Source organism: Lissotriton helveticus, chromosome 5_1 (assembly GCF_964261635.1).
Source record: "Lissotriton helveticus chromosome 5_1, aLisHel1.1, whole genome shotgun sequence".
Lineage (NCBI taxonomy): Eukaryota > Metazoa > Chordata > Amphibia > Caudata > Salamandridae > Lissotriton > Lissotriton helveticus.
Window position 1 is genome coordinate 13,161,785 of NC_136065.1, and position 15,156 is coordinate 13,176,940.

The following is a 15,156-nucleotide window of genomic DNA, read 5'->3' on the forward strand; positions in this document are numbered from 1 at the left end:
TTGGCGCTGTCCATATTTATGCCACCCTTGTAAATATGGGGCAGCGTCAAAATCAATGGGTGATGCGGCAGAATGCCCACCACCACACCCGCTGCACGCCCTTTCACTGTAAGTATAGCGTGAAAGGGGGCATTATTCACAAGGTGGCGTTAAGCCACGTTAAGTGGCTTAACGCCACCTTGTGAATGAGGCAAAGCCCCTATCGCCACATGAATGTCGATAAAAGTGACGTTTTGGTGGTGATAGCAGCTTGTAAATATGCCCCCTATTCTGCACTAAAGAGTTCATGGCAGCATCTAGCATGACTTTTGTAAGAAAGGTATGTCCTTCATTCAATAATCCATGTAAGACACCGGCCAACTACATTATACACAATCCATGTAGTAGGACAATTTTCTTTAAAATTGTATGCATTTGGGTGAAAAAGATTTTACTATTATGCACATCCCAACCACTAACCAAAATTCATTATCACTACCCTCTGCAGGAGTACATGACCCTCGACCTCAGATGTAAATTTCACCTCTTGCCTGAGAGTATCCGTACTTACCATACGTCACAATCACAGTCTCCGTCAGGCTGATGTGATTCACATGGTATTCAGTCCTCACATCGTCTCCTTCCTGAACTTCCACCGTTATCCTGATCTGGTAGGTTCCATCGGGGTTTGGCAGGATTTGCCTCGATTCCCAGGGCATCTCTACACCATTCCGGACCCACTTCACCTCGATATCTCTGGGATAAAATTCATATGCGTAGCCGGTCAGAAAGGTGCGATCGACGGTCTTTCTTTGTGAAACCCTTGTTCGAGGTGTAACTAAAAAAGAAAACACAATAACTAAAATTATTCAACAATAAAAAAAGTGAAAAGGAATTAAAGTAAATGCTATCCTTCAGCAAATACATTATCATCAACTCCACGACTCTAGGGGACACATTAGTATGGCGGGCGGACTTTGTCCACCCGCCATACTGGTGGGACGTGGGACCGCCCGCAATGCTTGCGGCGGTCCTGCACATCCCATTAGGATGCGCCCACCACACTGGCAGGCGCATCCCGCATTTTTAACATTGCGGCGGACAGTGCTGACAGCCCCGCCCGCCGCAATGCTAAAAATGCATGTTGTGTGTTTCAAAGCACAACACGACAGGCACCGCGCAGTGCCTGCCATGTTGTTCTTTGTAACACAGGGGGGTACCATAGGTACCCCCCATGTGCACCCCCCATCCCTCCGGAGTCCATGGGGGCCCGCAACGGGCTCCCCACGCAGACTCTGCATGCCTTTCCGTGGCAGGAATGCTGTCACGGAAAGGCATTCAAGAATGCCCATTCTAATATGGCTGGCGGTGTCTGATAGACACTGCCACCATATAGAACACTTTTCCGCCCGGTCGACATGTCGACCGGGCAGAAAAGCGGCGGACGGTCTTTCCATCCCCCGTGGACCCTCCAGCCATTCTAAAATGGTGTGGGGTCTTTTCTAAAAGGATGGCGGGTCGATTACCCCTGCCGGGCCGGCGGTGACCACCGCCGGCCCGGCGGGGGCAACTCGCCTGCCATCCTAATGGGCCCCTAGGTATTATATTTGCAGGTGCTGATCTTTGTAGCCCACTCAATCTTACAACGCAATGTCTTTTTGTGCTTAATAGTCTAACTTAATTTTAGTTATTCTGATTGTTCATGGAGTTTGATGTACATCCAGTTCCAGAACACTCTCTGTTCTCGTTGCGCTTGATGGTTTGAGTAGCTGAACCAGGAAAGGGAACCGGAGGTGTTCTGGTCTCCCTATGTCAACAAATATCACTACATTTCAGAAGACTTGGCTACTCCTTTTAAGACCTGACAGACATTGTATCTTCCTTGAAGCAAAGTCATGTAAGAAACAGCAGTGTTTGTAGCTGGCGACCAAGAAGACAACCATCGGTGCATCACACATGGCAGCAGCAGAGACTTAGAAATGTAGGAAGAAAAGGAGTAAACACTGGGGACCTCATTTATGAGAAGAGGCTCATCGCTGCGTGAAAACAGCGATGCGTCACTTTTCATTGCTCCCTCTTTACAACACCAATGATGCATCATATTTACAGTATGACGCATCATGTCGCAAGGAGTTACATATACGTCAGTATTTCTGACGTATCTGCAGGCGCAAAAGTGACGCATTGCTGGAGTGTGTCACAAAAGTGACGCAGATCCAGCAATGGGTTATTACACATGGGCAAATCACATGTGAGATTTTTTTTAAATTTTTTTTTTTTATTGAGCTTGTAGAGCGCGACAGCTACCCAAAAGGGTTTCCCGGTGCTAAAAGAGGCAGTGAGCCGGAAAGGCCAGGTGAAAAACTAATAAGCTGAGGGATTATTGGTTGAACAGCTAGGTCTTTATAGCTCTGTGGAAACGAGCATAGCTGGTCTCTGAACGAATAGTGAAAGGGAGAGAATTCCAAAGTCTAGGACCCAAAAAGGAAAAAGATCTGCCGCCCATTCTTGCAAATCTATATTTTGGCACGCAGAAAAAGCCTTGTGATGAGAAACGGAGGCAGCGTGCAGGTGTGTAGGTTTTAACAAGAGATTGTAAATAACTGGGTGCGTTACCTATTTTTATTTTGTGCATGTAGCTCAGGGTTTTAAATTTAACTCGGCTCTCTACTTTGAGCCAGTGAAGGTCGCGTAGGCATCCCGTGATGTGATCCTTTCGGTAACTGCCGCAAAGCAAGCGAGCAGCAGCATTTTTAACTAGTTGGAGACGTCTTATGACTGCCTTGTTTGCCCCTAAGTAAAGTACATTTCCGTAATCCAACCGAGAGATTATCAGGGCATTTATTACGGACTTCTGGGTGTCAGGTGGCAGCATCCAGAAGATTTTCTTCAGCCAACGCAGAATGGTGAAGCAGATGGCTGCCACTTTGTTTACCTGGCACTGCATTGTTAAGCCATTATCCACGATCACTCCCAGATTGCGCTTGTGTTCAGATGGAGATGGAAGGGGGCCCATCTCTGACGGCCAGTGCTTTGAACTCCAGAGGTCTTGTTTTTGACCAAGAACCAAGACTTCGGTCTTCCCTCCATTCAGTTTGAGTAAATTGAGGTTCATCCAGTTGGATATTTCCATAAGGCCCGACTGAAGGAGGGAGGAGGAGGCCTGGTCGGATTGTGACAGGGAAAAAACAATCTGAGAGTCCTCGGCATAGGTAAATAGAGTGAGCCCTATATCTTCTGCGATATGGGCCAGAGGTGTAACATATAGATTAAAAAGGAGAGGCCAAGGATCGAGCCCTGCGGAACTCCATAAGGGGACGCGTGGATTTTAGAGGTGGCCGTGTTAGAAAAAATCTGAAAAGTCCGGTCAGTCAAAAAAGATGTTAGCCAGTCAAGGGCTTGGCCACCGATGCCCATAGAGGCAAGGGCTCTGAGGAGTATGTTATGAGAGATTGTGTCAAACGCTGCACTGAGGTCAAGTAGGATCAGTGCAGCAGTATCTCCTCTGTCTAAAAGATGCCGAAGATTCTCAGTGACGCCAAGAAGAGTAGTTTCGGTGGAAAACCCGGGGCGAAAGCCAGATTGGGAGAAATGAAGTATGTCATTAGTGCAATGAACTGAGCTAGATGCAAGTTGATATGTCACTCCAAGACTTTGGAGAAGGCTGGCAGCAAAGAAATAGGGCTAAAATTCCAGAGAACTTTTGGATCAGCAGTGGGCTTTTTCAACAGGGGAGTCACCAGGGCATGTTTCCAACAAGACGGGACTATGGCATTTTTTTATGAAAGATTAAGAGTTTCACAGATCGTGGAGAGCTGTGGGGAGTCCAATAATCTGAGTATGGGGCTGGGTAGAGGGTCTGCAGGTGAGCCGATTTTACTTTGCTCAGAATCTCAAGGAATGTTTCTGGATTGAGGGCAGGCCATGAAAGTAAAGGAGCATAGGTAGGGGTTGGGGGGTGACTTGTGGCCAGCAGTGGTGGAGAGCTACTACAGCCCTGGTCCGATATATCTTGATAGATATTATCGATTTTCGTATTGAAAAACTGAGCTAGTTCTTCACATTGGTTGGTATTAAGGGGTGGGAGTTTGGCTGTAGTATGAGAGCCCGCAAGATCTTTAACAAGACCAAAGAGTGTTTTAGATTTGTTGGATGCTTCTGTAATGGACTTAGTGACATAGCTGGCCCTGGTCAGGGCACAGGCCTTATGATAAAGTTTCAGTTCTCTTTTATAAGCGATTCAGAAAAGGGGGTGGTGATGGACAGAGCATCTGAGTTAAACAGAACACTCATACCCAGTCAAAAAATCAGGGCTTGATCCATTGGCTTGGTAGTTTGGTCTGCCCTGTTCCCATGATGCACTGGGCCAGGGTCAGACTAATTTGCATATAGCCAGGTTCTGAGCTGGGATGGTGCAGTGAGCTAAAAAACGGTGATGGATCAAGCCCTGATTTTTTGACTGGGAAGGAGTGTTCTGCTTTATTCAGATACTCTGTCCATCGCCACCCCCTTTTGAATCGTTTTGGCCACCACAAGTGTGGAAGGGTATGCTCAGATGTGAGTCCCTTGCTCACTGCACCTTCAGGATTCAAGCAAGCCGGGCCGAAGACGGCTGTAATGCCAGAAACCGGTCCCTGGAAGCTTGTTTCCTTTCCAGTAAAGAATTGGCTTGGTAGTTTGGTCTGCCCTTTTCCCATGATGCAGTGGGCTAGGGTCAGACTAATTTGCATGTAGCCAGGTTCTGAACTGGGATGGTGCAGTGAGCTAAAAAACGGTGATGGATCAAGCCCTGATCTTTTGACTGGGTAGGAGTGTTCTGCTTAATTCAGATACTCTGTCCATCGCCACCCCCTTTTGAATCTCTTTTATAAGCAGCGCCTGTTGTAAGGGAATAATCCTTTCTCCAGATACGTTCTAATGTTTTGCATTTGGACTTTTCTGCTTTAAGCTGGTCGTTAAACCAAAGTGCGGGTGATTTATGTGTTTTCAGTTTTTTGTGGAAAAGGGGAAGGTAGAAGTTGATAGCCTTAGAGAGCCAGATGTTTGTCTTAGTAGATGCAACTTCCACATCGTCCAACTTGGTCAAATCGGTAGGACGATGTGTGTCTAAGACATTCTTGAGGGAGGCGATATCTAGCTTTTTCCAGTCTCTTTTGCTGGCAATTGATGGCACGTCAGGATGGAATAAGACATCAGAGAGAGTAAATTTAAATTGAATAAAAAAATGATCCGCCCAGTGAAGAGGTAGTGCAGGAGAACAGTATAAGTGGGGAAGGTTAGAGAGTATAGGGTCAAGAAGGTGACCGCATCTGTGCGTGGAGCCACCGTTATGCAATGTAATATTCATAGCCGCAAGATCGGCGGTTACATTTTTACCTGCAATATTTTTATGGTCTTCTAGATGTATATTAAGGTCTCCTACAATTAAAAAAATTGCTGGAGTTCACAAGAATAGAGGCCACATAGTCTGATAGTTGGGACGTCCAAGTGTTTACAGAGCCATGGGGGCGATAGACCAATAGTCCTGTGAGGGTGAACTTAGGGTGGAGAGCAAGTTTGAAAAGCGCTGCCTCACAATTACTCAGTGATGGATTCGAGCATGAATTGGAAGTTGTTCTTGAAAATTATTGCGATGCCCCCCGCCCCCAGTTTTGATGGGTCTGTCGACCCTAACAATGGCATAGTTGGAAGGCAAAGCTTCAGCGATGTCCGGGCCGGAACTGTCGTGAAGCCATGTCTCAGTAATGAATAAGGCGTCAGGTAGCTCGTCAACAAGGAGATCGAAGATCTCTTTTTTATGTTTGGGTAGTGACCAACAGTTAAGGCTAAGAAACGTGAAAATGGACTTTGGGGAAGGTAGACTGCAAGGTGCAAGGCGTTGACACAACTGAGGAGCATCCAGGGAAAATGTGCAGTGGGAGCAAAACCGAGGGTCTTGTGCTTCCATATAAAAAATGCTACAGACCTGATTCTCAATGGGTCTGAGCTCATGGAGTTGTGCTGCGGAATAGGTCAGATGCCTCGTGGATTTTTGAGCAGTAGGTATGGCCCCTGGCACTGGTCAGGTGCGGACGGGTGCAGACGGGCTTGCCTTTGGAGCGCCTTCGGCGTGCCGCCGGCCCGTCCGCTGCGCAGTCACGTCAGCCCGATTTTTATGGTGCGGGGGGGGAGACTAGAGTGCTCACCTTGACCCACTCGGAGATGGCGGCCGTCCGGGTGAGCGTCTAGTCACGTTTCCCTCCCTTCTAGCGCTTCGCAAAAGGAAAAAAAGTGCACCTAAGGTTCCCAGTTAATAAAGCCTCTAAAACCAGCCTGCACCCACCTCCCGACATAAGTGTTAAACTAACGATTAAAAATGATTACAAGACGCTTTAAAATCATGCAAATAGCAGCAATGTGGAACTGTGCAAAATAGAGTAAGGATTTGGGCAGCTTAATGAAGTTATCAGCAGTCTCCCGGCTCACGCCTCAGGGGCAATCAAGTCTGCGCGGTCACGTCAGCCCGATTTTTATGGTGCTGGGGGGAAAAGACTAGAGCGCTCACATTGGCCCAATCAAGATGGCGGCCGTCCGGGTGAGCGTCTAGTCGCGTTTCACTCCCTTCTAGCCCTTCGCAAAAGGAAAAGAAAGTGCACCTAAGATTCCCAGTTAATAAAGCCTCTAAAACCATCCTGCACCCACCTCCCGACATAAGTGTTAAACTAACGATTAAAAATTATTATAAGACGCTTAAATATCATGCAAATAGCAGCAATGTGGAACTGTGCAAAATAGAGTAAGGATTTGGGCAGCTTAATGAAGCAGTCTCCCGGCTCACGCCTCAGGAGCAATCAAGCCTGTGCCAGATGTGCCTGCGTCAGTCTTACGCCTGCCATGAGGCAGGCGTAAGATGTTGACGCATTTGCGTCCTAGAAGTGATGCTGTGAAATCTCATAGATTTCACTGCTTCAGTTCTACGACCCTTTCTTGCGTCATTACGCCCCCTCTGAAAACATTATACCTGGCGCAGGTATAATGTGGCTCAGGGGTTTACAAAGAGACGCATCTACCTAGATGTGTCACTTTGTAAATATGGTGCAACAAGGCACGTTTTTCTTACGCCACTGGTGCATCACAAAAAGTGATGCACCGGTGGCGTAATAGTGACTCAGGGCTCATAAATAGGCCCCCAATGACACTCATCATATTCGACTCTGTTTGTGCTTGAATATGCTCCCAACAGCACTCAGTGAACCACCAAGTGCTAATACACCTAAGTGAGCACTTGTGCATGATGGAAATTGGATTCCAACAGTAGGAAAGGGTTTAAACAAGCATTGGAAATGCAATAGGTCTCGCAATGTGCTTAAGGAACAAGTTACTTACCTTCGGTAACGATATATCTGTAAGAAACAGTATTTAGTATTAGATTCCTTACCTTAGATTCCTTACCTTAGAATATCCCCAGGCGTCAGTCTGGATCCGGAAACTTTTGCGTAGCAGTACCCCTGCGCGTCGGTAGGCGTCGTCTGCAGGCGTCCCCTGCGGCTCCGCGTCGTCGGCGTCGTGCGCCGTGATGACGTCGCTGGAGTATATAGACGCCGCCTCCGCGCGCTGACGTCAGTTCTTTGCACACAGCTTTTCCTCGCCAGAACACGCAGAGCCATGTGAGAACTAACACTGGTGCCATTTGAAACTAGGGCCCTGAAAGGGATGTCCTTAACCCTAGGTATCAGTTCGCAGAACGGGGAGGATGGGTGGGGCGGTAAGGAATCTAATACTAACTACTGTTTCTTACAGATATATCGTTACCGAAGGTAAGTAACTTGTTCATCTGAAAGAAACAGGTTAGTATTAGATTCCTTACCTTAGAATAGATACCCCAGCAATACCAACCCCGGTGGTGGGTCTGCGAACCAATACAACCTACACCAGAAAGTCCTGGAGGACCGAACGGCCAAAGAAGCCATCCCTCCGGACTTGACTGTCCAGGCAGTAGTGCCTCGCAAAGGTGTGCAGCGAGGCCCACGTAGCCGCCTGGCAAATGTCCTGCAAAGGGACTCCCCGGCCCAGGGCAGTAGTAGCCGCCGTAGCCCGAGTGGAATGGGCCCTCAGCCCAACAGGAGGCTCCTTCCGAGCCAAAGAGTAGCATGCTTTGATGCACAGGACGACCCACCGAGAGATGGTTCGTTTCTGTACCGCCCTTCCCTTCTTCTCACCCACGTAGCCAACAAACAGTTGGTCATCCACCCGGAACTGGCGTGTGCGATCCATGTAAAATGAAAGCGCACGTTTTGGGTCCAGACGATGGAGCCGCTCTTCATCCTTTGAAGGATGCGGAGGCGGGAAGAAGGAGGGCAAGGTGATGGACTGCCCAATGTGAAAAGCAGAGACTACCTTGGGCAGGAAAGAAGGTCTAGTCCTAAGAACCACCTTGTCAGGATGAACAGACAAGAAAGGAGGTTTAACAGAAAGGGCCTGGAGCTCACTCACTCTCCTGGCAGAGGTGATGGCAACCAGGAAGGCCGTCTTTAAAGTGAGAAGACGGAGAGGACAGGAATGAAGAGGCTCAAAGGGAGCACACATCAGGAAAGTCAGAACCAGGTTCAAGTCCCACTGAGGCATCACGAACGGAGCAGGTGGATACATGTGCGTGATGCCTTTTAAGAATCGTAATACAATAGGGGACTTGAATAAAGATGGCTGATCAGGTAGCCTTAAGAAGGCGGAAAGGGCAGAAAGATAGCCCTTGATAGTGCCCAGAGCAGAGCCCTGCTGGGCAAGGGAAAGAAGGAAGAGGAGAACCTCAGACAGAGGGGCAGAAAGGGGGTCCACAGCCTTTGCTGTGCACCATGCCACAAATCTGTTCCACCGGCAGGCGTATACCGACTTTGTGGAGGGACGCCTGGCTGCCAGAATAACATCACAGACTTCAGGAGGCAAGTCAAATGGCCTCAACTGTCGCCGCTCAATCTCCAAGCATGGAGGTGGAGACTGGACAGGTTCGGGTGGAGGACCGTCCCCTGCTGCTGCGACAGAAGGTCCTCCTGAAGGGGCAGGCAGATCGAGGGACCGACTGTCATGCTGAGTAGCTCGGGATACCAGTACCTTCGAGCCCAGTCCGGAGCCACAAGGATAACTTGGGCCCGGTCGCGCCTGATCTTCTTCAGCACTCTGGGCAGAAGTGGTATAGGCGGAAAGGCGTACAACAGACCGCAACTCCACTCGCGCCGAAAGGCGTCGCCGAGCGAGTGCCGTCTTGGAAACTCCAACGCGCAGAACTGATGACATTGCGCGTTCTCTTCTGTGGCGAATAGATCTAACCAAGGCTCTCCCCATTGCTGAAAGAGGCCTCTCGCCACGTCCGAGTTCAGACGCCATTCGTGATCCACCGAGCACCGACGGCTGAGTTTGTCCGCCCTGGCGTTCAGAGAACCTGCCAGGTGTTGAACCGTCAGAGTCACGCCCTGACGTTCCAGCCATTGCCAGAGGCGCAGAGCCTCCTGGCAAAGGGTCCACGACCCCACACCGCCCTGTTTGTTGCAGTACCACATGGCGGTGGTGTTATCCGTGAACACCTGCACTACACTCCCGTTGACAAAGGGGAGGAATGCCTTCAGTGCTAGGCGAATCGCCCGTAGCTCCAACAGGTTGATATGGAGCCGGGACTCCGCCGGAGACCAGATGCCTCTGATCTCCGCCTCTCCCAAGTGGCCACCCCAGCCCTGGAGGGACGCGTCCGTCACAACCACGTGCTCCGGTTGGGGAAGGGAGAGGGATCTGCCTCTGACCCAATCGCGGTCCGTAAGCCACCACTGCAACTGTCTCGCAGTGCCCTCCGAGATCAGGACATGGTCGGATAGGTTGCCCTGATGCTGGGCCCACTGAAACTTCAGGTCCCACTGCAGAGCCCGCATCCGCCACCTGGCGTGATGCACCAGTAGGATGCAGGAGGCCATCAGCCCCAGAAGCCGCAGCGTCAACCTGACCGAAACCCGGGATAACGGCTGAAAGATGGGAATCAGAGCCTGAATATCCCGGACCCGCCGTTCCGGGGGATAAACCCGAAACTGCGCCGAGTCGAGAACCGCTCCGATGAAAAGGAGCTTTTGAGAGGGACACAGGTGTGATTTCGGCACATTGATGGAAAACCCCAGCTCGTGCAGGAGGTCTGCCGTCATCTGAAGGTGGTGGACGACTGTCTGGGGCGAGCCCGCCTTCAACAACCAGTCGTCGAGGTAGGGGAAGACTGAAACCCCTAACCGGCGCAGATGAGCTGCGACCACCGCCATCACTTTCGTGAACACCCGTGGGGCGCTGGTAAGGCCGAATGGGAGCACGATAAACTGAAAGTGCTCGTGGCCTACCGTGAACCGCAGGTAACGCCGGTGGGCCGGCAGGACGGGGATGTGAAAATACGCATCCTGCAAGTCCAACGCTACCATCCAGTCTTGTGGGTCTAGAGCAGCCAAGACCTGAGCCAAAGTCAACATCTTGAACTTCTCCTTCCGGAGGAAGCCGTTGACGTTCCGCAGGTCCAAGATAGGACGCAGGCCTCCCTTGTCCTTCTTGGGTACCAGAAAGTAGTGGGAGTAGCAACCACACCCTACTTCTGGCCCAGGAACGCGCTCGATGGCCCCCTTGGCCAAGAGGGCCGTAACTTCCTCCTGCAGAAGTGTCAAGTGGTCCCCCGACACACGGTGGTTCTGCGGTGGCATGGCTGGAGGAGTGGACTCGAAGGGGAGGGCATAGCCCCTTCGAACGAGCTGCAGCACCCACCTGTCCGATGTTATCGCGCGCCAGCGGGAGTGGTGATGGCGAACCCTGCCACCCACTGGCGTCACGTGAGCCCGAAAGCTCGGACTAGGAAGGCTTGGATGCAGCAGCGGAGGGAGGCGTGGACTGACCACGCCGCTGGCCTCTACCGCCACCACGGCGGAAACCACGGCCGCCACCGCGCTGGGGAGCGTTCTGCGGCGCGTGGCTGGCAGCACGTGTGGGACCGCCCCTCCCTTGGCCACGAAAGGGGCGAAACGAACCCGTCTGCTGGCGCTGGGTCGAAAGACCCAAGGACTTGGCCGTGACCCTGGAGTCCTTGAAGCGCTCCAACGCGTGGTCCGCTTTGTCACCAAACAGGCGACTGTCATCAAATGGCATGTCCATGAGTGTATTTTGGACGTCTGGCGAAAAGTTGGCAGATCTCAGCCAAGCATGGCGACGAATCGCCACCGTCGTGGACATGGCCCGTCCCAGTGAGTCGGTCGTGTCCAGACCACAACGGATCGAGTACCGCGCCGCATCCCAGCCTTCAACCAAGGCCCGGGTGAGCTTGTCCCGCACTTCCTGGGGGCATTGCGGCAAACACTCCTCGACCGTATCCCACAGGGAGTGGGTGTAGCGGCCCAAGAGGCACGCGGTATTACAAGACCGCAGTCCAGCCCTCAAAGAGAAAAGACCTTTTTACCAAACTGGTCATACCGCTTTGATTCCCGATCGGGCGGAGCCGACAGAAATGCGGACTGCGAAGTGGAGGCCTGGATCACCAGACTCTCCGGGGAGGGATGGGTGGATAAAAAGGCAGGGTCGTCCGAGCATGGACGGTGACGCCTTGCAACATTCCGGTCAACCGGTGCACCGGAAGCGGGCCTGGACCAGGTGCCCAAAAGGACATCCGTCAGGGCCTCATTAAACGGCAGCAGAGGCTCCTGGGGGCATGACTGCGGTTTAAACACTTCGGTCAGAATGTTCGGTTTGACCTTCGCGACGGGGAGCTCAAGGTGCAAGGCCTTGGCAGCCCTCATCAGGACCACCGAATAGGCAGCACCTGCCTCAGACGCCACAGGGGACGGGGAGACAAACCCAGGGTTGGGCGACTCGTCCAGGCCACTGGCATCACCCAGATCACCTACCCAGTCCACATCATACTGGCAGGCACGGGATAAAGGGTCCTCAGACCCCTCCCAACCCTCTCCATACTCATCCTCATCATACCCATATTCTGGGTCGACGATATAGACATCGGGGTCAACGGGCCCCATCGGCGTCGGATCCGGCGTCGGCCGACGCCGGTCCGACTCCGTGTCCGGAGTCGGGGAGGGAATGGGGGTGGCGCCGCGCGGCGTCGGTGCCGGGGACCCGACGCCGGCCGGAGCCGACGGCAGAGTCGCTGCACCACGCGGAGGCGGTACCACGGGTTGGCCCAAAGGAACCGACGCCGGAGAGGCCGGGAGACCAGCCGGCGACGAACCTGAGGGACCCAGCGGCGCCGGGGCCGGAGCCACCGGCGGCGTCGGGGCAGAAGCACCCGAACCGCTCGGGCCCCCAGACGGGACCGACGGCCCCGCAGGCGCCGTAGGCCCCGCCGGAGGAGACCTCGCCCTCATAGCAATGAGGAAGGCCTCGATCTCCTCGCGCGACGCGCCTTCCCCAGGGACCGACGGGTATGGGGTAGACGGTGTCGGTGACCCACGCGGGGCCGCGGGGGTGGGGCCACCCGAGCCCCCGGCCGCATCACGCGGGCGTCGGGGGGAGTCGGGGGTGCGATGGCGACGCCCCGACTTCTTGTGCTTACCTGACGAACCGGAGGAATGGTGGCGACTCCCGGAGCGCCCATGGCGGCTCCGCGATCGTTCCCTCGACCGCTCCCTCGACCTCCGACCGGACCGGGACCGCTCTCGACGCGGGGCCGACACTCGGAGCTCGAGAAGCTTGCGGGACCGCTCCCGCCTAGCTTTTCCAGTCAAGGCCCGACAGTCGACGCAGGACTCCACGTCGTGGTCCGCGCCCAGACACCGGAGGCAGAGTCGATGGTGGTCGGTGACCGACATCATGCGGTCGCACTCGTCGCAACTCTTAAACCCAGGCATCCTACCGGCACCGTAGAAAGATTAAGTTTTACAAACACTTGGTCAAAAGACCGGAGTACTGCTCTTCGGATCTGCGCTAACTGGCGCGGAAAAAAGAAGAACTGACGTCAGCGCGCGGAGGCGGCGTCTATATACTCCAGCGACGTCATCACGGCGCACGACGCCGACGACGCGGAGCCGCAGGGGACGCCTGCAGACGACGCCTACCGACGCGCAGGGGTACTGCTACGCAAAAGTTTCCGGATCCAGACTGACGCCTGGGGATATTCTAAGGTAAGGAATCTAAGGTAAGGAATCTAATACTAACCTGTTTCTTTCAGATTTAGAGCTATTGGCGTTGTAAATGACAATGTCTTATAACTATGTGTTATGGAGTGTATGTAGTGTGTAGAGGAGGGAGGAAAGGCGGTGAGTGGGAGGGAGGTGAGGCTGTAAGTCAGCAGGAGGAGATGCTGTGAGTGAAAGGGAGGCGAGGCTGTGGGTGGGAGGGAGGCAAAGCTGTGCGTGGGAGGGAGGAAGGCGAGGCTGTGAGTGGGAGGGAGGCGAGGCTGTAAGTCAGCAGGAGGAGATGCTGTTAGTAGGAGGGATGATAAGTTTTTAATGATAAGGGGGAGCCTCCCAGTAGGGGGCAGGAGATGCTGTCAGCAGGAAGGGGGAGAGGCTGTCAGTGATAAAGGCGAGCCATTTAGCAGGTGGGAAGAGAGGCTGGGAAGCAAACGAAAGGGCGGCAGGTAAAGGGGGTTTAGTGGTTGCACACACGGGGAAGCAGGTGTGAGAGGCACATTCACTGGAGACACAAGTCACATGTTAGATGCTGCAGAATATTCGGAAAGAATCGTGTTTCATCAGCTTGTCACCAGACAGTCTCAAACACTCCTGTTATGTTCACTCAGACATCCTTTCCTATCCACGTCAAGTCAGTCAAGTCATAAAATTTATATAGCGCACTACATACCCAGAGGGTCTCAAGGCGCTTAGGGAGGGGAGGAGGATTATTTGTCAAATATCCACGTTTTAAGTTGCTTTCTGAATGCTAGGTGGTTATGGGTAAGGCGAAGGTGAGTGGGAAGTGAGTTCCATGTTTTAGCTGCCAGGTATGAGAAGGATCTACCTCCCATGGTGGTCTTGTTGATACGGGGTACAGTGGCGAGGGCTTGGCTGGAAGATCGTAGTTGGCGGGAGGGGGTGTAGAAGGACAGTCGTGAGTTGAGGCATTCTGGTCCGATTTCGTAGAGTGCTTTGTGTGCGTGGGTTAGGAGTCGGAAAGTGATCCTCTTATTGACGGGTAGCCAGTGGAGGTTTTTCAGGTGACCAGAGATGTGTTCGTTACGCGGGATGTCTAATATGATCCTGGCTGAGGCGTTTTGGATTCGTTGGAGTTTTTTCTGGAGTTTAGCGGTAGTGCCTGCGTAGAGGGTGTTTCCGTAGTCCAATCGGCTCGTGACCAGAGCATGGGTGACTGTTTTTCTGGTTTCGGTGGGGATCCAGCTAAATGTTTTTTTGAGCATGCGAAGAATGTTGAAGCAGGATGAGGAGACGGCGTTGACTTGTCTGTTCATTGAAAGTGAAGAATCCAGGATAACACCTAGGTTCCGTGCATGGTCTGTCGGGATGGGTGCTTTTCCAAGGGCTTCCGGCCACCAAGAGTCGTCCCATGCAGAGGGGGAAGTGCCTAAGATGAGGACTTCTGTTTTATCTGAGTTCAGTTTCAGACGGCTGTGTTTCATCCATTCGGCAACTTCTTTCATTCCTTCGTGTAGGTTAGTTTTGGCGGTGCTGGGGTCATTGGTGAGTGAAAGGATCAGTTGAGTGTCATCCGCGTAGGAGATGATGTTGAGGTTGTGTTGGCGGGCGATGGCCGCGAGGGGGCTCATGTATACGTTGAAGAGGGTGGGACTGAGTGAAGATCCTTGTGGTACGCCACAGATGACTTCAGTGGCCTCGGACTTGAATGGTGGAAGTCGGACTCTCTGGGTTCTTCCGGTGAGGAACGAGGTGATCCATTCAAGTGCATTTCCTTGTATTCCGATGTTTCTGAGGCGTTGTAAAAGGGTGCTGTGGCAGACTGTGTCGAAGGCTGCAGAGAGGTCGAGGAGGATGAGGGCGACTGTGTCTCCATTGTCCAGTAGAGTTCGAATGTCGTCTGTTGCTGCGATGAGGGCGGTCTCAGTGCTGTGTTTTGCTCGGAAGCCAGACTGTGAGGAGTCGAGGGATTTGTTGGTTTCGAGGAAAGCGGCGAGCTGGTTGTTGACAGCTTTCTCGATGACTTTGGCCGGGAAAGGAAGGAGCGAGATGGGGCGGTAATTTTTGAGTTCGGTGGGGTCCGCTGTGG

At 52.6% G+C, this 15,156-nt stretch overlaps 1 protein-coding gene across 1 annotated transcript in view; it reads right to left on the reverse strand.

Moving 5' to 3' along the window:
* LOC144752896 (major histocompatibility complex class I-related protein 1-like) overlaps window positions 1-15,156 on the reverse strand; it is a 175,551-nt gene that overhangs the window by 66,129 nt on the left and 94,266 nt on the right. The window contains exon 4 of the mRNA XM_078640721.1: window positions 551-817. Within this exon, the coding sequence (XP_078496847.1) occupies window positions 551-817 (267 nt within the window). The remainder of the gene's footprint in view (window positions 1-550; window positions 818-15,156) is intronic.